At 43.9% G+C, this 27944-nt stretch overlaps 1 protein-coding gene across 1 annotated transcript in view; it reads right to left on the bottom strand.

Moving 5' to 3' along the window:
- Nucleotides 1–956: 956 nt before the first annotated feature.
- Nucleotides 957–27944, bottom strand: part of MAP3K9 (mitogen-activated protein kinase kinase kinase 9) — a 623616-nt gene continuing 596628 nt past the window's right edge. The window contains exon 11 of the mRNA XM_069638859.1: nt 957–15539. Within this exon, the coding sequence (XP_069494960.1) occupies nt 15073–15539 (467 nt within the window). The 3' untranslated portion in view covers nt 957–15072. The remainder of the gene's footprint in view (nt 15540–27944) is intronic.

Below are 27944 nucleotides of genomic sequence, written 5' to 3'. Positions count from 1 at the left end.
TTGAAAATATCACAAAGACAGAAGTCATCCACAAGGAAACTCTTCCTGTAAGCCCAAGTCCAAACCTGGCTGGCAGAAATAAATTTAGACTGAGCAACACCACTAAAGAGAACCCACACTGCATCACTCAGGTTCAATTTCGACAGCAACCTCTCATTCAAGCCCCACATCACCAAGAAAACGCACACAGCCGGGTTGGCAGCAAAGGCACACCATTGGTCTGAACAGACTTGAAGTGACATGTAAGCTCTGGTATACTTCCAACACGATGGCAGCAACATCCTACTGGCCAATGTGCCTGCCACCACTCTGCCTCCGCCTCCCTTGACAGAAGCCCCACATGCTTCAGACTCTTTATTGCTGGTCAGAAGAAAGTAGTCCACATCATGCATTTCCTGAAAGTGTTTTACTGGCTACATGTTCAAGCCAGCATTACATGCAAGACAATTTGTTAACTTACAAGGCCATGAAGACCACCACCCTATCCAACCTAGCAGAAAAACTCACCATCTTTGGAGGCCAATTCAGCATAAAGCTCCATGCCATCCCCATACTTGAAAGAAACACCTGTAAACATTAGGGAAAAAAAAGAAAGAAAACCGGCATCCTGCTATACTCTCCGACTGTGTAACAACTTCTCAACTGACGTCAGATTGACCTCCACATTCCTGCATTTGAAAAAAGCCATGAAGACGTGTTCTTTAAACAATATTAAAATAAATATGGACTACGGCTAACCATCCCCACCCATGTCCTCCTTCTCTTGTACCCAGGTACCCCCCATTGTACATCACATCACTGCTTCCTTGCTAGAGTTGCTCTACAGAATTTCCCAATGTTACACCAATTCTAGAAATGTCACTAGGTCATTAGCTGTTGCATGCCCCTAAACACTTGCAATGACCCAAAATTCATATTTGCATCTGCTTCTCAAAACAGGAAATTAAAACAAGAACTTTAATGGTGGTAGCAACCATTTAATTCAAGTCAGTGTGCTACAATGGTGAGGCAATGCCTGGACCAGCATTACTCTGCAATACAACAATATATTCACAGTTCAACCAAGCCTGCTTGGCACGCTTGGTTTAAGAATTACAAGTATACTTCCCATCAGGTATTCTTCAGCTTCATTTAAATATAGTCCTATAACATTAAATAAATTAATAATACAAAAAGAAATAAAAAAAACACTGACATAATACGGTTGCAGTTACTGTAAACAATGAGACAAACGTACAAATCAGACAGAAACAATTTTAAGAGATGCTTCCAAACCTCCTCTCCCAGCACAACCATACAATACAAAGAGGGAAAGGGTCAGCATTTCCAGTTCAGAATTAAATATTGTTTAAATGGTTCTTTTTTAATTTTAAAAGTACATTAATTACAGGTCTCGGGACAGGTATTCTGCACTTTGATCATTACTTTGTCCACTAGAACCAACAGGCTTAGAGAAAATATACTCCAAGAAGTTCCATTGCCTTTGGGAGATCCTAGCCCAGTCCTGTTCTTTCCTTTGCATTCTGGCATTTGCAGTAGTCCTGGATTTTGCCAATATTTAAACAGGGCTATATGTGCTGGAATACAATCAAAAACAGGCCTGGATTGTCATCTGCGAGGTAGAATGGGGCATTCTGGCATGCATGGAATTGTGAAAAAAAACAATTGCAGTTGTCTTTACACATCCCGGCATCAGCAGCAGTCTGCAAAACTAAGGATTCTAGAAGGTCCCCTCGTTGGACGATTTTTGGTTGGGTGGTTGGGCACTGTGACATTCTTAAACAGCCCCTTTAAAGTTCGATACCCAACTCATTTGCTCTCACATACAGCTTCAACACTTTGGGCCTCATTACGACCCTGGCGGAATGGGTTAACGGGTGCTGCAAATGGATGCAGACCCGTTAAACCCATTTCGCCTGATTACAGGGTCCCCTTGCGGGACCCGGTAAGGACGTCTGGTAAAACCAGGCGTCGTTACTGGGTCCCGCGAGGGGACCAGGGAGCCAACAACGGGCCGGTCGTAATCGGCCGTTGTTAGCTCCTTGCACCCATTCCCATTGAGCCCTATGGGGGCTCGAATGGGAAAGGTCCGGGCCCGGATTCCCTGAGGGAGGAATTACCGGGCCCTCCAAACTCAGAATGGCCCGGTAATTCCCCATTCAGGGAACCCGGACCCGATTTTGGAGGCAGCCACGCCGCCAATAGCGGCATGGCTACCGCCAAAGCCGTAATGAGGCCCTTTGGGTTTTAAGGACATTGGAAAGGTATCCAATGGGTATGTGGGACATTTTTCAGCCATCATTAAGTATTTAGAAGCCCCAGAAAAGAGTAGTCTCGAAAGGAATCCTCTTAGTGGCGGGATTGAGCATAATTCCCCTATGAGCGAGTTACAAAAAGCTTCTCTATCGAAAATAACGTCGCTGGAGTCCACAGCTAAAAACGGATCCCATGCCAGCAGGAGCACTTATACAGTTCTATCTTTTTAGCCAAACGCCTTTCTGTTTTACTTATGGAACTTCGAGTACACACTGTTGGCTAAAAGGTCAGGCGTGGAAAACGTTTCTATTGGTGACCAGGGACGGCAATTGTGGTGAACCGGGTGGCTTCAAACCTAGTCACCACTGCCTTTAAATTATGTGAATTATATTCTTAAATGAAAAAAACAGAACATGAAATTTGTGATTTACACAAGTCTTCTCATTTTACCAATTTATTGTAGCCACCTGACTGCCTGTAGGATACATCTTTGACAATTCTATACTGTTATCGCTTATTTTCCAAATATAAAAAAACATATCCCAGTTAGCAACTACAATGGTCAATGTTAAATCGGTTCTTGGTACTGTTTTATAGGGTTTGATCTATATTATTTAACCAATATATCAACAATTGTCTCTTTGTTACAGAAGATGGTCGATCTACAGTTTGTCCTACGACATTTTAAACGCTGACTATTTGGTCATGGTCTTTTGATCAACATGACCAAACCGATATATAGATGTGGGTAGCTGGAATCTCAGGGGCCCCCTCACTGCATTTTGCGGGGGTGAGCCTCCACGTTCCGTTATGTAGTACTTCACCTTTGATGTTACACATCAACATCTTCTGAGGTTCTGCAAAATACAGCTCCAGGGCGAAGATAGATGCCTGTGAATAGTGGGGAGGGGTTTTTGAGTTAGGGAGCTCGCGGGGTGCTCTTTACACCCCCGATTTACATATCAGGCCGCATGTACTACATTTTGAATGGCATGCAGGAAACGTAAGTTAAGTGCTGTTTTGACATGTTCAGATGGACTGATCATGAGAAATCAGTAGAAGGAATACTCAGTGGTGCGTTGTAGGATGATGGCCAGTAAATGGTTAATGAGTGTGTTGAATGTCAAAGCCTGGCCATCCGTATCTTTGGCCTGCATGACAACCAGTGACTATCAGGTTTTAAGACACTTTATCCCTGCAACAACTAATGGATTTAATAATGTCACAGAATTCAGGTGATAATGAAAATCATCAATAATTTGCTGTAAATTGTGGTCTCAGTTTCAAGAAACTGGCCCAAATTACAGATCATGCATCAGAAGCATTACAGGTTCCTCTGAAGATAAGAGTTGCTAAAACTGATGTTTTTCTTTCCTTCCCAACTCTCATAAATATAAATTATGATTTAAGCCATAATTCGGAGTGTTCTAGAGGAGAGAGGATACAACTATTCCCATAACCATTTGGCTGTGGTCTCCGTGTGTGAGGGTCCAGAAGCAGCCACTTAGGTTAGGATACTGGCAGGATGTCCACATGCACTGGTAAGGGCAATGCATGTTTCTTGATTCTAATGCACAAATTACATTCTAATTCAACATCACTAATTGCTTGAGCGCATAATGCAAAGGGTATATTCTGACACAGATCACAAAGACGCACCGGGTTTAGATCAGTATTCAAAAGCTGTGAAGCGTTGCACCAATTTGCACGCACAGACTGTGATTTTGGAAAGACCATCAAGACCTTTGGAGGCATCAATTGGCGATCTTCGTATTGTCATTACAGGACAGCAGCATTTCAGTATTGAAGTCTTGCCGTGCCGTCAGCAATGGAGTCAACCAAATGAGGGAGCTGGTGTTGCTGGTGCATTTTGTTAACAGATTTGTGACCTACACTCTTAAATTGGAGAACAAGAAACATTTTCCATGAGCAGAAGTAGAACGACTCATATTAAAAGAGAAGTATCTAACTTTATGCCTGATACCCTTATGGACCAGTGGTTCCTATTTTAAAGGTCTAAATTTGTTCCACTTATTTTACAAGCTATTCTTGAACCCAGAGAATTAGGATTATTAAAACCCATCTTTATTTTTTGAACTTGATCACACCATATCCAATGTGCTTGTGCTTGTGCTTACTGGCTCCTTCCTCTTCGACCAATAGGATGAAGCCAGGTTTAGTATGCTGAGAAAGGTGCATAGATGGATCAAGGACTACAAGCAGAGCTGGGCAAAATAAGAGGCAGGCTAATATGCTCCATGGAATTTGGTCAATACCACCGATATATGAAACTTGACCTTAGTTTCAGATTCCTGCTTTAATGGAAAATTGACGATGGCAGTCTACTCCTTTGAAAATTAAAATGTCATGGTAGCCAGAAAAAGAGGTTCTGCAAATCCTAATTCCAGTCAATCCACCTGCCTCTGAGATTCCCACTACATTCAATGGTTTTCACCAAGCAATTGGCGAAAGAAACCTGTCGGAAAATCACAGGTTCTTTCTTTAAACAATACATCATTATTTTAATAACCAGAATTACTGAAGTCATGTTGTCTGTTCCACAATGCTACCAATGTGTGATCTGCATAACAATGTTTGTAGCATGCGTGGGATGTCATTTCTTTGTAGCAGTTCTTAATATCAGATCATCATGTCAGGCGCAGAATCTCCTTGCTCCTATTGAGGCTATCATTGCGAAATGGAACGCATGTTTGTCTCCACAATAAGTGGTGAAAATGATGTGACCATGGAGGAAGCTTAGCATGCTACTTGCTGTGGGGGACGAAGAACCAATGTTCTTTATATCGCTATACAGCCTTCTCAGCATATTCTAGGACTGGTATGATTATATAAATAAAATCCAGTCCTACAATATGTGGGGGAAAAGTGCTGAATAGTAGGAGAAAAACAAAAATCAGATCTCATGGGCAATGTAAAATAGGTGAAATGTTTCCACATGTTACATGGGGGGTGGGGGGTTGGGAATATCCTGTACAAACCATGCACATTGGGAGACTTTGGTCATAAGCAACAATTGCAAACCTAATTGCATACCTTTCCCAGATGCAGAAAGAGCAACATACGTCTTCCAAGAATATACAGACTCGTAGGCAATCAGGGAGCATAGCCTTACAGTGACTAGTAATCTTAGAAGGCCATTATGGATTCCCCTGTTGGACATCCGGTGTGCAATTTACTAAGTGCACAGGCTGAACACGTAACTCAACCCCTCGAGTGTTAGCTTAATTTTGTTGACATCAGCCAGATACCAAAAGCACCAACTGCAACGAAGTGGACATAAAGCCTTGACAAAAAAAGTTTCATGGTAGCTTACAACACATTTCACCGGATCTTGAATTGTACATTTGCCATAGCAGTTCAAGGCCTGTACTGCAATGACCAATTTGTGGGCATCATTTTGCTGATGACATTTTGTGGCTCATTTCCTCTCTGTGCTGTCCTTCAGACACCTGCAGTGGCTGAGGAACTGTGCAGTGAGGACTCTGACTGGGAGCCATTATTAAATCCAAGCTCGCAAAATGGTGGACTTGAATGGAGACAAAAAATAACCAATATAAAAACGCAGTGATCAGATATTTGGAATATTACTCACCAGAGTGACTATAATACTGCTAGTCCAAAGTCCCCTTTCCCCTATTCTTGATGGGCGCCCCCGGAACGGGGACGGTACCAGACCTTCCAGCGAAAAAACAGAGCTTCCCCATTAAATATGATGCCAGGAACAGCCCCAGCGTATGCACGCCGTATAGCCCCGCCCTCTGGCGCATCACCTCAGACCCTTTACATGCCAAATTATCTTAACAAGGTGCTTGGCCATGTATTATAATGTCCAGGGGGGGTGGAGATGGGTCGTAAGGAGGAAAAGGGACTTAAGACTAGGAGTATTATAGTCACTATGGTGAGTAACATTCCTTTCATTACTCCTATGTCCCGTCCCATTTCCTCCATCCTAGATGGGCAGGGCCAGTGCTACCAGTAGGCAAGGTTAGCCACTTTCCTATAATGTGAAAATGTTAAAGCAGCAAATGCCACCGAAGGCAATAACCACTTATACATTTTGTGTATACATATATTTATTATTCTCTGCCTTGAGTCGTCTCGACTACTTGAAAGTGGCACTGTCTTCAGCAGCAGGCAGCACAGCAGGCACCGTGAGGTTTGGGTTGGGTATAGGCGTTGACGTGGCGCTGTGCCATGCGCAGGGCCTCAGGCCTCACTCCACATTAGCACTGCATGTGCACTCGTGCAAATGTCCTTCCGTTCTGGACTGTCCGTGGGCGCCCTGCCCCTGCCCCTGCACTAGCTGCAGCCTGCCGCCGTGGGGGGCGGTCCTGCGTCAGAGACCCAGACACACGCACAGCCATGTGAGGTGCCCTATTGTTTTATAATCTTTGTTCTGCCCCTCAGCTCTCAGGGGCATCAATAGCCAAACTGGAATAGAGAAGAGAAAGTGAACATCGGAGCAGGTGGTAGTGCCTGGCAAATGCCTATCCTACGCATGCATATTATCCACAACTTTTGGCTTTGACAATGCTTAAATGAGAAGCACACTTGCTTAGCTGAGATTACTGATGTTTCCTTTGAATTACTCTTTGGAGAGGGTTTTCTCTGACAAATGGTACATCAAAGAATTTGCAGTGCTGGACTGACCTACAGAGAACTCTGGAGCTTTCCATGTGGGCCTCTGCACCATGGGCAACTTGTGAAGAATTAGTTATAAAGCTTCAAATATGTTGTTCACCACTATTAACACATGTTATATGAAGGTTTTGGGCTACAATTTTATACCTTTAATAGGACAAATGTGCTTAAAAAAATATCACTATCTAGACTTGTTTGTCTAAATTATATTGTACAAGAACCCCCAAGGCCTATTTAGAGGGATTTAGCTTGTTTGTACAGTGTAATATGGGACCCCTATGAAAAACAGGTCTACTGACACTTTTGATTCCCAGTATATCCCCAATCCAGTGTTTCTTAAAACGGCTGCACTATTAGAATTTAGGAAAAAAAGCTTGAAAATGTGATTTACTATACAAATGTTGGCATACATTTACTTCAGCATCATGGTTTTCTTTAGGCAAAATAAGCATGACAGTCAAGGGGGTTAGCATGGAAATATATTATTGTTGTAACAGACTGCCTGATATTCTTTTGGCATGAGCAGAATGATATAGGGGGTCAACTCTGGGATATATTGTTGTGACTGTACTCATAATATTGGGGCATTCGTAGCTTTAGTGAATTAGGCCGTGTTGGCATAGGTTACTGAGACTGGTCACATGATATTCTTTGGGCACAAGCAACATAAGGAGTCAAAACTTGCTTATATTGTTGTGAATGTGATATGTGTTGGGAAAAAGCAGAATGTCAGAGGAGAGTAAACATTAGCCTATATAGTTGCGTCTAGCCTCATGATATTCTATGGGCACTACCAGGATGAACAAGTGTTTTACAGTGCCAATGATGGCAAATATTGTTGAGACACTTCTGATGATATTTGTTGGGCACAAAATGTATGAAAATATGTTATATGTTGCCAGTGCTGACATATACTGTGACAAAGGCACATGGCTTGATTTGGGGATGACCAGCATGAACATGTGTTGCAAAATGATCCCGTGTACTCTGGGCAACCTGGATTCTATTGAATTATTTCATGTGACCATCCAAAGAACTGATGGTAAATTCTATGGATTTTCACAGACTTCAACTGTAACCGGTGTCATACAATGGGATCGGGGTGAAAGGCTGTAACGGAAATGTTCGAGGGAGAAAAGCCTAAGATTATTTTTCCGAAATAACTTTTGGTCTTTCCTCCCCAGAACATTTCCGACTTGGCTCCCAAACCCCACCCACACTGACACCCCCAGACCCATACTTACCTTGAGGCGACCACCGACTCGCTGTGTCCCTGCAACGCCTGTTCAGGAACCGGCGCCGCAGGGTCTTACTTTTTTTGTGGGCTTTTTGGGGATCAGCTGCGGGGGACACCTCCGCAACCCCGCTCACAATATAGTGAAAGAGGGTTTGGGGGACAACCCTGCAACCCCTAGCACCGAAAGGGTGATATGGACAAACTTTTCAACCATTTGAAATTTTCGAATGGACGAAATTTGGCCAAATCCCCCATTCGGTCATTTTCCTCAAACACTTTGGATGATTCCATACAATGCAACAATGTAATGCATTATTTTACCAAATTTCCTGGGGTCAACCACGAAACATCTGTGTTTGTTCTGGTCAAGAAAAACATACTGTCCTAACTTAGGAAAAGTTGCATAATGGTTGCACAGGAAAGTTGCATAGTGTTTGCACATCCCATGCCTGTTCTATTTGCTGGGAGATTATAGTGATGCTCATGCTGTTTTCTGTTCTGTGTGTACGAGATGAGAGAAGTTGTATTTCTGCCGCTGTTCACAGAGGCAGAGGTTTGCAAGGTTGCAGTACATGCTATACCATCTATGTGAGACAAAAACCTGCACATGTGTCCCATGCTGTTTCTGTTTAAGGCCACATTTGATGCCACTCTGGTGTTGTACACATTGCTGCCTGAGGGAAGCTTAACACGGTTACCTATTCTCTGAATTTTTGTGAGGGGGAAGCTTGCAGTGCTCCTACCCATGCTGTACTGGCTGGGAATGTGGGGTGTGGATTGTCATGCTTGACTGATGTTCTGTGTTTCCATTCTATTTGTTATGGCAAATTCTGTTTCTGCTGGATTGAGAGATGTTATGTGGGATTTACTTTTACGATTATATAAAGTGCCCCCCCCCCCACTGTCTGAATATTGGGGCTAGCTTTGTGAGGTCCGGTCTTCACTTGTAGGTCTTTCTATCCAGCCATATCTGCTTCCGTATCACTGTCCCTGGGAAGGTAGACCGCACTGAGGTAGTTACTGTGATGTAGGGCCCATTCCCAGATCTCTATGTCGATGAGACAGAGAATAAGAGATCTGGTGAAACCCTGTTTGTTCAGGTAAAACATTGAGGTGGAGCTGTCGGTTCTCACTAGCACTGACTTGCCCTCTACTTGAGTCACAAAAGCCTTTAGCGCAAGGTCAATAGACTTGGGCTTAAGTGCATTTATGTGCCACTGCCTCTCCGGTCGATTCCATAACCCGTAGATGCTGTTCACCCCCAGCGCAGCTCCCCAGCCCTTCAGGGATGAATCTGTCATAATGATGACCAACAGTTTTTGGGGCAACAGGAGCGTATCCCTAATTACATTGTCTGTTTGCAACCACCTCTGGAGATCCAGATGCATGATCTGGGGTATGGCCACCTTGACTGACCCATTCCTTTTCTTGGTCCCAGCAGACACCAGCTACAACTGGGTGCATCTCATCTTTAGTCTGGCATTGGGCACTGTTAGCACGCATGAAGCTAGAAATCGCCAAGCTGTCGTCTCACTCCTTGCCAGGAAGTGATGTGCCGCCTTTTGAATGTCCCGCAGCCTGTCCTGTGTGGAGAATACCCTGTGAACCACTGTGTTCCAATGGGCTCCCAGGAAGACAAGCACTTGCGTAGGGTTCGGTTGGGACTTCTTCTGAGTGACCGAGAAGCTGAGGTGATATAGAATATCAGCCAGCCTCTGGCAGGACTGCTGCGGTCTGGCTGGCCAGCTGGCTCTCAACAGCCAGTCATTTAGATAAGGGTACATACAGGTGGTGCCCCTTTAGCCTGAGCAGAGCCACCATCCATATTCATAAACTTTATAAAAATTCAGGGGTGCGATAGATCTTACATACATATTAGCCAAGAGCAGAACTGCCATGTCCTGGAAATCCCCAACAGGCACCAGGATAGAAGATTGGTGGCACGATTTACATAAATGGCCTTTGGCTGAAACAGTAGTGTGGCAGCGAGCGGTGCACACTAGTTCGTCCAGAAGTGAGGAGGGAATTGCGTCTTGGAATGCACTGACACAGACCATGTGGTAGCACTCGTGGGAGTATAAATACACAAGAATCTTAGGAGTAACTTACACAATTTCACAGCTCTAGAGATAAAGGCAAATGCAGTTAAACAGGGAGAAGAGGGAGGGAAAGTTGTGGGTAATGTCTAGATAAGCTCTACAGCATGCTTCGACAACCTTATTATATAAGCATATCTTTGTATTGTGCCTACACAGTTGTGAATGTGATGGTAACAATTACTGAAAAAAACAAAAACAAAAATGGAGGGGGCCGAGATTAGACCAAACGGCAGCACCTTGTACTGGAGAGGATATCCAAGTACAGTGAACCAAAGAAATTTCCTGTGCGGATGAAATATGGGGATGTGTAGGTAGGCATCCTTGCGGTCCTGGGCGCACATCCAGTCTACCTCGCAGAGAGCCTCTGTGATCTGGGCTGATGTCACTATCTTGAAATGTTTTAAGGGGAGAAAGAGGTTGTGGCAGAATAGGTCAAGCACCACTCGCAGGCCCAACTGGTTCTTCTTGGGGACTGCAAACACTCTGGAATAGAAGCCAGAGCCCCTCTCTGCCGGTGGGACAGGTTCCACTGCCTGATCCTGAGGAGTGCTGGTGACCCAACTTGGAAAAGTGGGGGAGAGAGGGTGGGGCAAGAAGGTTGAGGAGGAATACAGTATCTCAAGCCTGAGAAAACAAAAACAGAATCCATGGGTTCATAACTAGTGGACGTCAGTTGTCCCTGAAGAGAGCAAGACTGCTCCCTACCAAGTAGTTGTGGACCTGAATGTGGAAGTCACTTTTTTCTGGACTCAGAGGCTGAGGAGGAGGGGGACTGGAAGAGCCCCTTGGTAGATAGCCTGGGTTGCTTCCTTCAGTGTTGGCTCGGGTACTTGTCAGGCTGACTGGCTCTTTTGTCGCTAAAGCCCCTGAGGCCACCAAAGGACCTAGCCAGCTGGTCCATCCTATGATAGACGGGGTGAAGGACTTTGCCGCATGTTTGGCTAGTACCTTAAGGGACTTGCCACTCTGCGTGCTGGTCTTCTTTTTATTCAGCTCCATGCAGACAAATGCAAGAGCTTGACTCCTTCAAAGGTGAGATGGACTATGCGTTCTTGGACATCCGTCGGAAAACCTGGTTGCGTGGATCCACTCGGTACATCTCATATCCACCCCAAGGCACATGCCCCATGCTTGCGGTGTTGATGTGGGGTGACAGAAGCCTCCAGCAGGTCCTGCGCTACGAGTCTCGCTTCTTGCGAACCAAACTTGAATGCCGTTTGTCTCTACAAGGGGAGATCCTGGATGAAGGCGGCTATTTCTCAACATCGTTTCTGATTGGCTGTGGCGAGAATGGCATCTGCGTTTGCTTGCTTAAGGTGAAGGTCTGTGTTGCTGTATACCTTCCGCCCCAAGCCACCCTTCCAGTAGTTTCTCCTCCTTTGATAGGCATGCACTGGCTGAGGAGGTCGAAGACGACGCTTGCTTCGGGTATAGCAATGCTGCTGTGACTACGGACAAGTGCGGCTGGGGTGGACCGCCAGCAGCAACACGCTTCCCTCTAGCTTCCTGAAACTGGAGTGTGCTTTCAGCCATAGCTTTTTAGCCACAGCTACCACATTTTCTGCAGGGGCACCCCCTATCTGCTGCTCGATTTGAGGGACAAGACCTCCATGAGCACCCCCGGCTCCTGCTAGTCCTGTCCGGCATGGCCAGAAAGCCTGCCAGGCCCTGCGCCCTGTCATGGAATGCCCTAGCGGACTAGGATGCATCGTCACTGTCCTCATCGCTGTCGGCTTACCCCCCCCCCCCTGTGATCTTTGTGAGGGGCTGGAGCACCCGATTTATCACCGGCCGTCATGTCCTGCTGCCACAATAGTGCCGCAAACACTGGCGGAGGTGGCAGTGTTGTTGGAAGGGGTGGAGGAGGCGCAGGCAGCACCAGAGCTGGTGCTACCGGGGTGGCTAAGATTGGGCCCGCAGGCTGCTGGTGCAGCACCATTTGGGGTATGACTGCCCTGATCAGCCCCTTGAGGATTCCAGACATCTGCTCTGACTTCATCAGCATAAGAAAGCAGTTAAAGAAGCTTTCTTCACATGCCGGCAGCAACTGTTGGCCGTGCCTTTGCGGTGTAGCTGGGTCCCCCTGTCTCGGGATGAAGGAAAGCATATGCCCCTGATAAGGGTATGTAAGATGAGGAGTCCAGGGGTACCTTGAAGGCCCATGTGTCCCCTGCAAGGGCAATGAAGGAGAACTAGCCACCTGAACCACCCACTCAGAAGGGGAGGATGCATGCAGTGTGCATGCCCTCCTGTGATTCACCTGCCGGGGTGTGCCCCGCCACTATTTTGGACATCTCCGGCCACATGCTGCCTGTTACGTGGCCGACTACCATTTTGTTGGGCAGCTGTTATGCCTCAGCAATGCACAAAAAACTGGGTTCTGCGCAGTGTCACTTGGCCCTGCCCTTGCGGGCTTCTGACTGGGACGGGCCTCAGAAGAAATTCCGGCTCATGTCGCCTTTAGGCACCCCCTCGGACCTTGGTCCAGTATCAGAGTCTAACAGCCCTCGCACCGCGGTGCGGTCTAAGAGCTCAACTGCCCCTCAGTGTCAGGCCTGGTAGTGCCTTTGGGCCCCGGTTCCATGTGTTAAAATCGTGGCAAAAATGGCTGTTTACACAAATAATCGAGGCAAAAAGGCTGTGGGTTTGCCGCCGCAATCCATGTAAAGGATGCAGGTGACACCGCTGCAACCCCCAGACCCATTATACCATTTAAGGGGAGCGAGGATATCCTCGCAACCCTTAAATGGTATAATGGGGTACACCTTTACCAGGTCAAACCACAGCATTTTTGCAGCGATTTTTTGTAAAGGTGACATTTTTGCCACAATGTTATTACTGCATAGCGGGGCCCCTCGGCGTGGAAGCCGCTAGCTTGCTTTGCCTCAGGCTGGACCCAGTAGAAGGGCTTAACGTGCCCCTCCCAACCGCAGGGACTCCAGGGAAGTAATCCCTGTGCTGGGGTGGTTTATTAAATAAGGGACTAGCCTTGTCCTGATGCTTCGCCTTACCAGCAAAATCCTTAATGTGTTGGGGTAGCGATCTGTCAAACATCTCTCGACACCATCCAAGTCTGTTCTTAAGGGTCCACGTTGTAAGCGTGGTGCAGGCGCCGGAGCAGTGCTCCAATCCCAGGCACTCCAAGCAGAGCATGTGGATCAGAGGCCAGGAACACACACTTGCATGAGGCACAACGTGTGAGCCCTCCCGAAACGCACATGTGCTGGGGAGGTGTGAAACCGGAGGCCGGTATAGAAGAGCATAGAAAAAAGAATAAGGAAGCGGAGCTCCCGCAAAGCTGCAAAAAAAGCCACGACTGTGCGCAAGCCGAGAGGTTCGTCACTGTAGGCGCGGAAAAAGGGACTGAGGTGAGGTGGTAGAATATGGCATGAAGGGGGGCTATTTGGCATCAAATTTAAAGGGGAAGCACAGATTTTTTCACTGGAAGTTCCGGTACCGTCCCCGGGACACACATCAAGGTTGGAGGAAAGGGGACAGGACATAGGGGTACAAGTGAAAACTTGCCAAAACAGGTCTTCAGGAGATACTGTGTAACATTATTTTTGTTCCGATTTTCTGTTGCTCTCCTTTAATAAATGTTCTCATTTCAAGAACACTGGAAGAAAAATCAGATAGTGCTTTTTTTGTAATAACCTTTTCCTGAATTTGGCTCTGTAATTAGGGAAAGCAATTGCAAATGTGTATTGCATACATCCCGCTATTCCATTCACACTCTAGAACAAGGGTCTGCAACATGCGGCTCTCCAGACTGTTTGCCCTACAACTCCCATGATCCTTCGCTAATAACTATGCTGGCTAGGTCTGGTGGGAGCAGAGGGCCAGAACATCTGGAGAGCCAAAGGTTGCACGCCACCTACGCAAGAAGATTGTGCACAAGGTTTCCAGAAAGCTACTGATCTGGAAATGCTGAGTGCCCCTGGGGAGAATATGATGGCTTGATAATACTTATTCAATATGCCTCCATGCACACTAATGCAGTAGGATTCAAAATACACATGTACTTATCCTGCTGATGACTGCCAGCTATCTGATTACTTGGATTTGCAGCACACAAATGGCACTATACTAGCATTGTGGCTATTAGTGGGAACACCCGACTACAAGCGCAGCAGATGCGACCCACTGATTACAGCACTGCTGTTCAGAACGCCTGCAAGGAACAGAGCAGAGTATTATTTCTCATTTGCATATATCATTGATTATTCAGGATGCTCGTTTAAGTACTGTTCTGAAGTTATTGTAAACAGAGTAAAGATTTGCTCTTAACAAGGACTCTTTGCCACTTAAACCTCAAACTAGTATGTGGCTACACAGAAACAAACTTCAGCATTGAACGGATTAGAGGATGAACAAGGTAGGCCACTCACAAGATTTGGCCAAAGTCATTTGAAGCATACTCTCCTACTGAACAGCCAAAAGCCTTCATTGTCATTCATTTAAAGAACATGCTCAATAACCCAGTCTTCATCACCTGTGTGGTTTGTCACCCTAACCAAGAGCTTTCAGTTCTTCAAACATACATATCGGCTCTCCATCACAACCGCCCTACTTCTCGTTCCTTGGTCCATCGGAAATAAAAACAGAAGGGAAGACGTCATTTGTATAAATACTAGGTGGTTTGGGTCAGCAGCTTCTATTGGAAATGTGTCTCTCATATGAAAGGCAATTGCACATCATCGCAGTGTCAGTTTCATACTAGCCTCATTTTTCGAATGTCTTCAAAGTGCATTCTCAGTGCAAAAATCATGGTTGAGTTGTGATGCGGTTTGCAGTTTCTTTAACAAAAACAAGTTCATGCTAAGACCAGAAGTCATTGGATTGATTTGTTTTCTGTTCTGTTCGACACAGTGGGACAGTGCTGTCCTGGCTTTGCCCCACTGCGTCCACGTCTAAAAGCGTCCGCTCAGACACAGGGATTCCCATTTGGAAAGGCAGCAGGCCAGGAAGCCCTGGGCGGTCCTCCACTGTGCTACCACTACTACTGGCAAAGCAGGAGTCTAAGTTGCTTGGGGTTTCGGTACTTGAGCTGTTGGCAGATGATTCACCCCTATTACGGCTCGGTGAGATGAACCACCATGAGTCAAGTCGCTGCCTATTGGTGGAGGGACGTGGTCTTGGCACAAATTCCAGTGTCTTAGGCCTTTCCAGTGTTGAGTCTTTCTGTGTGCTCCAGCGTCTAGGAGTTGGGGGGAAGATGAGGTTAGGGTCCGGCAGGCGGGGAACCTCATTGGGATCACGGCTAGGGCTAAGTGTTTGTAACATGCCTGAAAAACAAAAAGTAAACAATTTTATTTTTTGTGCAACTAGCAATTGTGCTAATCTGTATCTACAGCCAACATATTCTATTGACCTTGTCCATAGCGTAATCTATAAACATACAAAACATGTTAATAAAGTAATGCCATCACATATTGAAACTTGATTACAAATATAAACATTATCTCAGGTTAGGTCTTTATAATACCAAGCCTTATTTAATGCCCAGAGTCTTCTTTATTTAGGGACAATACATTCCCATCCTAATACCACATCCTGCTGCTACATCTGTCAACTATGAAACACCTATTCCTTCATCTGATAGCTGAACCCTAGAAATATGTTATGAAAGTTCCGTATTTCAACACAAAATATTCTAGGAAAATACCTGTTGACAAAATGCTTGCCCATTCTAACCACCCAGGGTGTCGATGCTTGAACAAAAACTAGCTGCTCTCTTCAAGCTGGGCAGCATTAAATCAAGAGTGTGGGAGACTGAGAATCATTTGGCTCATGTGTATCCTGTGCGCACAACCCCCTTCTGCTGGAAGATCTAAACCAAAGCACATAATGAATATGGATGCAAGGTGCAATTATGGAACGTCCAACAGTTCTGCAATGTTTCCTTACTCTAAGGACTGAGGGAGAGGGGTTTAAACATAAAATTCTCAACAGCAGGAAGATAGCACAGGGGCAACACAATTGTCTTGGAAGCAAGACAACGCAGAGCAACACCGGTTCGAATCCCGGCCCCATGCTTAGAGACTGATCTTCGTTTTGATGCGTGTTATAAAAGATTGCATTTTTAAATTAATTACACCACAAAGCCACCACTGCCAACTGTCTACAGGAGAAAACAGGTTACAACCAATGAGACTTAAGAGATTGAAAATGTCGGAATGAAAATAGTCTGGCTGGTCAGATTGTTACGGCTCCTACGCCTGAGCAAGTGAAATGACGAGGTCCACAGAAGTCAGACTGATAATGAGTTTGGGTGAAGACATTCGGATCAGAGGAATGATAAGTCCTAACATTATGGTATGGGTGAATTTGGCTTCCACATGGAGCAACCGCACACCAGCGGCATGGTCTCCCCAAAAACTTCAGCCTCACAAAAATTGAGTTTCTTCACCGTCAACATTTACTGCTTGAGAATTTGTAAGGATGGAAAGTTGGCAGAATCATCCATTCTAGGGTGACCTGTTTTGACAATTGGGATGGCGCAAACGTCATAGAAAACATATTGGGAAGATGTGCTACTTTTGACCAAGGATATCTCTGGTCTCACTTTGCACCTAGACCCATTGGCCTGCATTCTGGCAAGGGTGAGGGGGGGATACAGTTTATCCTTTCCAATCTAATTCAGGCAGACTGCTTACTCTCACGTTAGTCATGGTGGAATTGGCGATAGCTCAGGAATGGAAAAACAAGTCTCCACCGACCTTATAGAACAACATTTGGATGATATATATTAGGACAAAAATTATGTCCACTTTACTGGATGAGCAAAGTGAACATCATAACCTAGCGACACTTTGCTGATTGTGTACAGAGAGCAGGGGCACCAAGTCTCTGGAAATCTGAGCTCGTACAGCATCTTAGTCTGACAGACACTAATGGGATGCTGTTTAGATGACAGTCTAAAAGTTGGAAGTGAAGGATGGGTTCAGCAATAACAACCAGGGCACCAAGGTTAGTCGCTCATTCATCTGAAATATTGAACAGGGAGTCCTTCGGTTGAAATGAACATGTGTACAGGTGCACCGCAGCACTCTAATGTCCAAGTCGGATCATTTAGATGTATTGATAATGCACGGTTTGGCCTCTTTTTTGGCACTTTGATGTACTGACAATATGGACTGAAAATCCAATAAAAGATCATTAAAAATATCATAAAAAGACAATCTATATTAAACACAATACTGTGTGAAAATAACCATTTATTGAAAGCTCACAGCTCACTGTGTGCAATATATTTTTGTAATATTTTCTATTTATGTGGTTTTGGGCTTTAATTGCATGATAAAGAATGATGTTATAAATTATTGAAATTCATAGCAAGTGCCTTTATAAAATTGACCTCTCCGAATATGGCTAATCGCCAACATGCCACCACTAGAATGTCACTGGAGGCACACACAAGAATAACCACAAGGAAAACCCTATCATGTTATTTTCAATGTACTCACAAATTGCACTTTTAAAATGCATCACTTGACCCTTTTAACTAAAAAGGCATTAGGGAGTCCTGTAGAGTCCTTGTTGTCATTTGAGCCCCGGCACAGCCCCGGTCTGCTTTCTGTGTCAGTTGAAGGAGGTGGGGCTATCTCCTCAAAACAGTGTTGCCGGAGAGAGCAGAGTCCTGCAGGGTCCTTGCGGTATGCGTGGTGGGGCGTCTTTTGAATTACTGCAAAGCGAGATTCTGAGTTTCCCTGATTTGATCTCTGGCCTCGCTGATACACTGGGAGTGTTTTCTTAGCATCTATATAATATGATACGATAGTTTATTTATATAGCGCCTATACACAATGTGTTTCAAAAAGCTTCAAGGCAAAAGGGAAAATACAATTACATTCTTAAAGGCCATGAACAGTAAGGATGGGAAATTAACTATCATACTCGGCCTGATGACATTTTAGATAGTGCAAGAGCTAAGACATAGATAAGGACGGGAGGGGGAGAGTGGGAAGGAAATGGAAACAGACAGGCGACTACCGGACTAGACCGGACTAGGCCATTTCTGGTAGAGCCAGAGAAAACAAAAGGTGAGGGAGAGAGGTGCAGAAAGGGAGGGGAGGAACAAAACAACTAGGCTTGATGACATCTCCGGATTGTGCTGGGGGGGGGACAAGTAAGGGGAGGGGCGAGGAGACAGATGAGGTTGCTATCATACTAGGTCCAAGTACAATTCTGATAGGGTAAGCGCATAGAAGAAAGTAAGGGGAGGAGGGGAGGAGACAGGAAAAGGGAGAAGGGAGAGGAGGAGAGAACAGAGAGTAAGCAGTCAATAAGAGTGGAGAAGCAAGAGGGGAGAGAGAATACAATTGCAGAAGTCAGTAGTAACACAATTTTGCAAGCCTGGATACAAGATGAAGATGGGAACAGCATGATTCAGGGCCACCATGAGAAAGGGTGACGAACAGTGAATCAATGAAGTCCATAAAAGTAAAATCCAGCATTGGCCACAAGACGGTGATGGTGAAACCAGAATGTATCAAGACAGACTCCTGCAGAAGTAGGCTGGAGGGGGGCAACAGGGTAGAAGAATCAAGCAAAACATGCAACACCTGTGTGTGAGAAGGGGGGGAGCACAAGGGAACATCACGGGTGGACCAGAGGGGTGGGGATGGCCTGTGGGGATAGAGGGAGTAAACCGATGTTGGTGCATGCTACGGAATTCCTGGAGCTGCTACTCTGACACACGTGTAAGTGGAGTCCACCTCTTACTTGTCATACCATTGTTTACCCCTACATATTATGGCTTGCTTCACATTATTAATAACTTGCTTAAAGCCTTAGAAGGGCAGGGGGGGGGGGGGACACTCTGGCAGCTCCTCAAGCCGTCGGGCATGCCCTGCCCTTGGACATGCCCTGCCCTTGGACTTCCACTTGCCTCTACGCTGGCTTATTGGGAAAGGATTGTCAGCCCCCAAGTGTGTAGGCCTTTTGCCACCCTGGCCGTCTGATATTCCTTGGTTCTGCAATTGGTCTGCCAAATGTATTAAGCTTGCCTTGTTCCGTGTATGGTCTTTGGTGACCAAAAGCCTTGTTTACGGTAGTAGGGAAAAGATTTAATGAAACTTAGCCTGAGGGTGTGGATGGTAGTGACTCGAAGTACACAACTAGTGACTAGAACGATTCCAGAATGCTGGCAGCAGAAGCAGCAGCTTAATCCTGCAGCTCCTGGCCCTCTCCTTTATCATATATGATAATGAACTCAAAGAAAAATTTAAACTGCTGAAAACCCTATTCCAAAGAAATCTAAACAAGCCCCAGAGGTGAGTGAGACTACCAGTCCTCAGGACATTTATACCCTTCTGCTGAAAGTCGCCCAGTATGTTGGAGAAGTTAAGCCATCTTTGGCAGACCTCAATCTGAAAGTCTCTCATCTGGATAGCGGGGCCTCAGTTTTGGAAGCAGGTTCAACAACCATGAGCACTGAGATTGCGGGCAGCTTCAGGGCCTATAACAACTTGAAGGAAGAAATACAGAAGGAAAAGGAGAAGTATTTGGAGTTGGATTTGAAAATGAAGGGGAAAAACCTAAGACTGGTGAGGATAGAAGAAATGGCAGGGAAAAATAACGACAACTTGATCCCCTTTGTGACGGAAATCTTAAAAGATTGCTTTAACTTTGACCCAATTTCCGTGAAGGACATTGACCAGGCATTCAGAGTTGGAAAAAATTTGGGCCCAAGAGCCAGACATATTTTAATTACTTTTGTGAGCTCCAGGACAAAGGAAAATCTGTTGAGTGCTGCCAGGAATAAAGGAAGCGCCAGCTACAAAGGGAGTCCTATTTTCCTCTATCCAGATTACCCAAAGGAGACCTTGCTGAAGAGAAGATCCTTTAAAAGTGTCAAGGATATGGCCAAGCTTTTGGGCATTAAGGTTTATCTGAATAAAGCCAACCTTCTGACTCGGTGTCTGCCTGCTGGGGAGAAAACTACTTATGACCCTAAAGAAGCTTTGAGTTTGTTGGAAAACCTGCAAAACATCTCTGCTTCAGTGCCTTGATTGGATGGGCTTGGAGCCCCTCCCCCAGATATTGCTACTGTTTCATTTATTAATATTTAATTGTCTCTTTTGCTGTCTTTATTACTTTTTTGGACTGACAACACTTTCCCAAAATGGCGCTGCATCTTTCAGACGGTTCTACGTTTTATTGTGAGATCGAACGTATTACCGTATGGCCGTCGTGATTTCATGGAACTCTCCTCGAGCGCAGCTAAAGCTTGATAAAGGGAACCTCAGCATCTTGTCAGTGTCACCTGACTGGTTCGTAATTGACGAAAGTGACGCAGGGAATTGTCTCTCGCTTTGACAGTGTATGTGGAGTCTTCCAAATGGCCCACGGCTGTAAATTAGGAGGGAGGCGGTCGGTACTATATCTGCAGGATCACCATCGAACCGATCATCATACCGTTCTGGAATGCTGACTTGTCCACTGATCACATCTAAAACATATAGTGCTCAGAACACGATGGATTTTCTTGGTACACTAAAAGGCGAGAGCGCTAATTTCTTTAGTTTGAATTTCAGCGTCGATGGCAAAGCTACCATCTATAGTCATCACAAATATTATGGATTGAGAGCAGACGGTACTCTGGATGGAATTGCAGTCATACGATAAATAGTTGATTTTGTCCCGATGGCGGCGCCTACTTCTCTTTTTATTTAATACGTCTATGTCTCAGTGCGGAGTGGTGTCGGTCCTGAGCAGCACAGAATATTTGTTGTGCACCTAGGCAAGTCCTTTTTTTTTGGGAGAGGAGCTGTGGGTCCTGGTTTGTTGGGTATACCTTAAAGTTCAGTGCTGTGCTGATTGCGTGGGACCTGCATGCCAGTTTTAATGTGGAGAAATGCTCACTTCAACGATACGTACCTTCCAGTTTCGTTTCCAACACCCTGCATGTTATGATACTGTTCCCCTTAAACGGTGAAACCTACTTAGCACAGTGACAACGTCAAAAAGGTCCGGTTCCAGTTTCTATAGCATTCCCACAATATAAACCATTACAATGTATACGCAACTGTGGATGTTGATGTCAGCTGTTAGACTTTTGCAAGACTGATCTTATCGCTCCATATATATAATGAGTGCCTTACAAGTGGGGATCAGTACACCTACTGGGATTGGATATAATATGACTAATGTTCACTATGCCTTTTCACATTATAAAGTGTCACATTCCTTCTTTTTAGAACTCTTATGTGCATTTTTCAAATAACAGGTTGGTATGCTGTAAAGTATCGTATACTTGATTCTTTGTATTTAAAGTATCAATCTGGTTTTCTAAAGATGGATGTGGGGGACGGGCTTGTATACTGTGACTTATGTTAAGGATTTGGCTCATTGGGGTTATGGTACGAGATGGCCTTGTGCATAGGGTCTAGGAATTGATTCCCCAGGTTTGTTTTTCTTTTATTTCCATGATTTGTATGCCAATAACATTAATAGTTTTTTGTACAACAGGCCGTTGTGTGAGTACAATGATAAATCCACACTGTCTACGGTACGCATCAGTTGGAGATTTTTCCATATTATATCTGTCCTTATGATTATTTTTGACTCGTCGTGTCTCCAATGGGTCATATAGCCAAGGTCTAATGTCTAGAGGAATGTCAATTTTAGATGGTGATGTTTTTGCTTTCTATGTTACTCTGATCAGAATTGAGCGTTTTTCTTTTTGATCGGGAGGAGCACGATAATCTAGTAAATGGATTATAACGAGGAAATTATGCGTTGGTGGTGGGAGTTTAGATGGTTTTGGACCCCGGCATGCCCTAGATTAGCTTTTCAGGCTTTCCTGTTCTTAGACTAACGAGATTGGCCATTCATATTATTTTAAGACTAACATATGGTCTGGGTTTCATACATTTTCATGGCTGTAGTTGGCTCTGCTTAGCTAGACAGTTGGCAAAATGCGGGCCGTTTTGGTTTTGTGTGTATCGGGTCAACGTGTACAACTATCGATATAATTTCCTGATACTGAGATACAAGAAGTACCAGATGTATCACCTTAACTACATAGCTTGGGTTTTCACAACTCAATTTTAGAAACAGAAAGTTTGTACAATGAATTTTGACCCAACACATACAATCCGAAGTATGCTATTTAGATTCTTCTAACTTGGTATGTTTTTGAGCTCGATGGAAGCCTTATTAAGTAAACTGGGGGGGTAGCTCTACCTTTTACAACTCAGGTCGGTTTATTTTTAGATCCTCGAGGGTTCTTGAGTTACTATGTTATATTTAGGCTGAACAGGAAGATTGGGAGTACACGTGGTTGGTAAGTTACTTATCTTGTATAAACTGACTGAGCACTTAATTAATGCAACCTTGCTATTTGTTTTGATTTTAGATTTTCGGCGGTATTTGCTTATCTGTATACATTTTACACTTACCACGTATTTGTCTGCTAACATTATATTTCTTTTACAGGTCAGGCAATTCTACACTGGTGAATCTCGGTAGGGTGTGGGATGCGAGGATGGAGCTCGAACATGTTGTAATATCTTGGCGTATACTTTATGTTGAATCTCAATTGGGTGAAGGACTATGAGTAGTAGTGTTTCCAGTGTCCCGGTGTGCTCTGACTCTGCTCCTGGTAGGTGTGAGGTGATTAGTGGCCTTAAATACCTTAGATAAGGAAAGTGAAAGGGAATTACAATTTGCGCATTGAAAGGTTTAAGAAACTTTAATGGTGCGATTGGTGCGATAGTCCCAAGACTGAGGATCTTAGTTTGAACAGTTTGTTGGAATTGGTTGGAATGTGTTTGGTGTTATATGATTGGAATTCGTAGAAATGCTTTAGGTGGAAATGGAATTCACTTGTTTTGGCTGTTATTGTAGGTCGACTGGCTACTTAAACATGTCAGCCTTAATTTGGTTCATTTGGATTTTGATTTCCTGTCAGTGGGGTTGGTGGACTTCTACATGAAGGTAAATGGCATGTCGGGGAGGTTCAGGTTCTGTTTTGGTGCATGCATTGTCCCAGGATACGTGGAAGGCTGACTACGCCAGGTGTGCAGATATAATACAATGTTGCTGTTTGTTTACCTTGTTTCCATAGTATTTGGGATAGTGTTGTCGGATATACTTAATTTTTGTTCCAGTATGGGGAAAGTGGGGAGGGTGCTGAGGTTTTAATTTGAATTACTTTGAGATAGAGTTCTAGTGAATTAGGAAAGGTGCCTAGAGTATAGGGCCTTTGAAATGCACTAGTTGTATTGTACTTTAATGTTTTGTCTAGATTTCGCTTTAGAGGGTTGGGGTGGTTTACTTTGTGTTTTTTAATGAGTCTATTACCTTTTCATGAATGTGCATTATTTGAAGCGTGTATGATAAGATGGGTGAGAAATTGTGTATAACCACCTGGAATGTGAATGGTCTGAACAATCTAGTCAAAAGGAAAAAGGTCCTCAAGTACTTGAACGATATGAAAAGTGATTTGTGTTTTTTACAAGAGAAGAACCTTGAGCAGAGGGAAATTACAAGATTGGAAAAAAATTGGTCGGGAAGGTTTTTGGTTCCTCTTAGGACTCTAAATCCAGAGGAGTTGCGATTCTGATATGCAAAAATGCACTGATTAAAGTCTTGAAAGAAGTCTCAGATCATGAGAGACGCATAATTTCATTGTTGGTTGACATTCAAGGGACAAATGTGATTCTATGTAATATATACGCTACGTCAGTTGATGATGGAACTTTCTTCAGGCAAGTAGCTCAAGCAATTCAGGATTTGGGTTCGCCGGGTATTATTTTGGGAGGCGACTTTAATGTGGTCTTGGATCCCGAAATGGATAAAAGTAGGTGCAGACTGTATAGGAAAAATGCTAACCATTTTCTCGTGTTGCAGGATTTGCATAAAGAACAATCTAAAAGGACAACTGGAGGCTGGAGCATCCTTCCGCTAGGGAATACAGTTTTTATTTGGGGGCGCGTGAGACTTACTCTAAATTAGACATGTTGTTAACGGCCGGGAAAATGGCTGAAAATTACAGATCTAGTAAAATTGGGAATATTCTCCTAACAGACCATACGCATGTTGGAATGTATTTGAAATTGGAATTCGCACTGCATCGGTCGTGTACGTGGAAAATGAGCACATCGCTTTTGTAGGATGATGAAATAGTGAAGAAAGTCGCTCCTGAGATAGATTTTTTCATGAAAGAGAATCACACTGGGGAGGTACATCCTCAGACAGTTTGGGAGGCCTTCAAGTGTACTTTAAGAGGGATACTTATTGGCCTGTCTAGCGGTCAAAAGAAAAGACTTGAAAGAGACTTGAATTGGATTCTCAGATGTGGTCTCTTTCACGGGAAGTCATGGCTGATCCTAAGGAATATGAAAAAGTGAATGGGTTACGGGATTTGAAGAAAAAGTTGAATGCGCAGATAACAGAAAGGGCCGAACGGAATATATACCAGCTGAAATGTTCGTATTATGAGAAGGGAGAAAAGTGTGATCGTTGGCTGGCTTATAGGTTGAGGAAAATGAAGTCAGAAAGAGCTATAACATCGATAAGGGACCAGAAGGGTTTGATAACATTTCATCCGAGGAAAATCAATGAGATCTTTATGGATTTTTATACGGAACTATATCAAAATGAGCCAGAAATCACCGGTGATGGAAAACAATTCCTTAGGAGATTAGAGATTACGAAAGTTTCTGATACTGACTTTAAATCTTTAGAAGAAGATATAACATTAGAAGAGATTAAAAGGGCTATTGGAAGATAAAATTTGTGAAAATCGCTGGGGCCGGATGGTTTCCTGGTAGAATTTTACAGATTGTTGCCACATTCTGCGCTGGTCCTGCTGAAAGATATGTTTGATGCTTCTTTGATGACGGGTTTTCTACCACATTCCACTAGCCACGCAACTATTTCGGTCTTTCTAAAGAAAGGGAAGGATGAGAATCTACCTTCAAGCTACCAACCTATCAGTTTGATAAAGACAGATAATAAGATTCTCTCGAAGATTTTAGCCTTAAGGTTGGAACATGTACTCCTACGTTTGATTCATAATAATCAATCAGGTTTTATTCAGGGCAGACTGACTGAGTAATATCCGCAAATTGATCCCAACAATGTCGAATGCCGTGGACTCCTAGAAGATATCGCAGTGCTATCACTTGATGCAGAAAAGGCATTTGACTACGTTAACTGGAAATATCTGTATTCAGCGATGTGTGCGATGGGGTTTGGTGCAAAATTCATGTCTTGGATACAATTGTACTATTGTTCTATCCTTGCCCTCCAGCGAATATTAATATTAACGGCTTAAGATCTGACACTTTTGAAATTAGGAGGGGTACGAGACAAGGGTGCCCACTGTCTCCTCTATTATTCATCATTGCTATTGAGCCTTTGGCTTTAGCCCTCAGACAAGATTGTAGGCTACACGGAGTGAGCTGTTGAGGCTTAGTGCAGAAATTGTGGCTCTACGCAGATTATCTTCTTTTGGTCTTGAGGGGTCTGGAGGAATCTTTACCCATGCTTATGGATATTCTGTCACTTTTTCATCATTCATCTGGTTACCAAGTTAACTGGTAAAAGTCTGAAGTGTTGCCTTTGACGTCTACTTGCAATAAACAAGCTTTAACCTCAACAGGGTTCAAATGGTGTGCTGACAGAATATGCTATTTAGAGATATGGTTAACGCCTAAGATAAATGACATTGTGCAGGAAAATCTCAAAGAACTTTGTAGAGCTATGGAACATTGGGGTGTGTTAAATATCTTTATGGGGGGAAACTTAATGCCCTTAAGATGACCTCAACTCAGAAGATTAATTATGTATTGGGTATGATTCTGCTGAATATCAACTCACAATATTGGAAGGAATTAGAGAGGATCGTGCAAGATTTCATTTGGGACCATAAACCACCCAGATTGAAGCTTTGGAAATTACAATTGCACCTGGAGAAGGGTGGACTAGGGATCCCTAATTTCCGGGCTTATCACCTGGCTTTCATGACACCGTTTTTTATCCCATTCCTTAACACGCCGGATGAATGGGCGATAGCTGAGGCTGGGTCGAATGGGCCTTTGTCACCAAGGGCTATATTGTCAACCATGGCTGGACCTGGTTATGTGAAGAATCCCTTGACTGAATTTCTAAGACCTTCTTGGAAGAAACTCTGAATTTCTAAAAGTTTGATACTCTTAAGGATCCAGGTGCATCGAATTTGGTTGAATGCCAGGATCAAGGTGGAAGGAAAGATTATTTTTTTGGCCTGAATGGTTCTTGAGAGGGGTCAGGTGGATAGCAGATCTGTTTCAAGATGGGAAATGGCTGACGGCCAGGGAGGTTTCTGAAAAATTGAATATCATTGCCTTTACGAACTCAGATTATCAGAAGCTCAGGATAGCAATTGATGAAGTAGAGATAAGCGATGGGTTAGTGGAATTTTTCACTACTAAATCAAAAAAGGGAGAGGGAGGATTGGCTAGGAGGGTATATCATCAAATTGTTGCTGAATATAAGGAAAACGTTCTGCTGAGAGATCAATGGAGTCGGAGACTTGGATGCGATATTTCTTCAGAGTTGTGGCCGAGAATGGGTCAAAATGTCAAAAGTTCTTTAAGCCTAGGTGAAAGATCCCAACCGATTAAGATCTTAAAAAGGGTGTATTGGAGCCAGGAACGGTTGTGTAAGAGAGGACTTACTAATACCAATGATTGCTGGGGCTGTGTGCATAAAATTGGGACTCCGGAACACATGATGTGGGATTGTGTAAGAGTGCAAGGTTTTTGGGTGGAATTTGGTGCGATTTGCGAGAAGGTACTGGTGGAGAAAATTAATTTTTATTTTAAGACCTTGATTTTGGGAGGGGATGAATTACTTCAGAATATTTTTCTACTCTAAATGTACATAGTTTTGTTTATATAAGGTTTAAAATGCTGTTGTTTAAATGACAATTTTGTTGTATACATTTGTCTGTGTATGTATTTATTTATGAATCTATGAAAATAAATATTTTTTTAAAAACAACTAGTCACTGAGTGCCTTTGTCTCTCAATTAAACGGGTGTTACCGCATTCCCCCAGCATTGGTTTTATATTTATGTATTTATTGAGGGCACACGTGGTGGAGTCCTCGCCGTTCTTAATAAAGCCTCTATTTAATAGGGACTTTTAGGTTTTAAGACTGTTGGGGAGGTTACCCGGTCTACTTGGGATACTCACCCTTGTTTACTTCTTGCTTGGTGTGTTGGCCCTCTGGTTAATACCTGTAGAGCAGTGGCACTGGTATCCATTTGGTAGGTGCATTCTGTTTGGGTTTGTTTGCTCGGTTAGTAACTTAATTGATTGATTTGGCTTTCTGTCTGCCCTGGGTTCTGAATCTTGAATTGCGAAAGTTGAATTCATTGAATTGTGAACTTTGAATTGTAAATTGTATACTTGAATTCTATCATTATAGATGTCTATTAAGTATTATTTTAATATGTAATGTTGTAAAAGTTCTTCGAACTATACCCAAATAAATAAATAGGTATTTGGAATAAGTTACTTACTTGTAACTCCTGTTCTCCAGCATTGGTATCTTTCATAGATTCACATGCTGTGAATATTGCCGTTGTCAGGCTGGGAATGCTCGATAAAATAGAGCAGTTTAAATTAAACTGAAACCTCAGTCACTTTAGTTCTCCATCGTCGTCGTTTTTGGTCATACTGCCCACAGCCACT

This window comes from Ambystoma mexicanum, chromosome 14 (assembly GCF_040938575.1).
Source record: "Ambystoma mexicanum isolate Mex_15411 chromosome 14, UKY_AmexF1_1, whole genome shotgun sequence".
Classification (NCBI taxonomy): Eukaryota; Metazoa; Chordata; class Amphibia; order Caudata; family Ambystomatidae; genus Ambystoma; species Ambystoma mexicanum.
The sequence above is the reverse complement of the archived record's forward strand: the minus strand, read 5'-3'. Positions and strand labels throughout refer to the sequence as shown.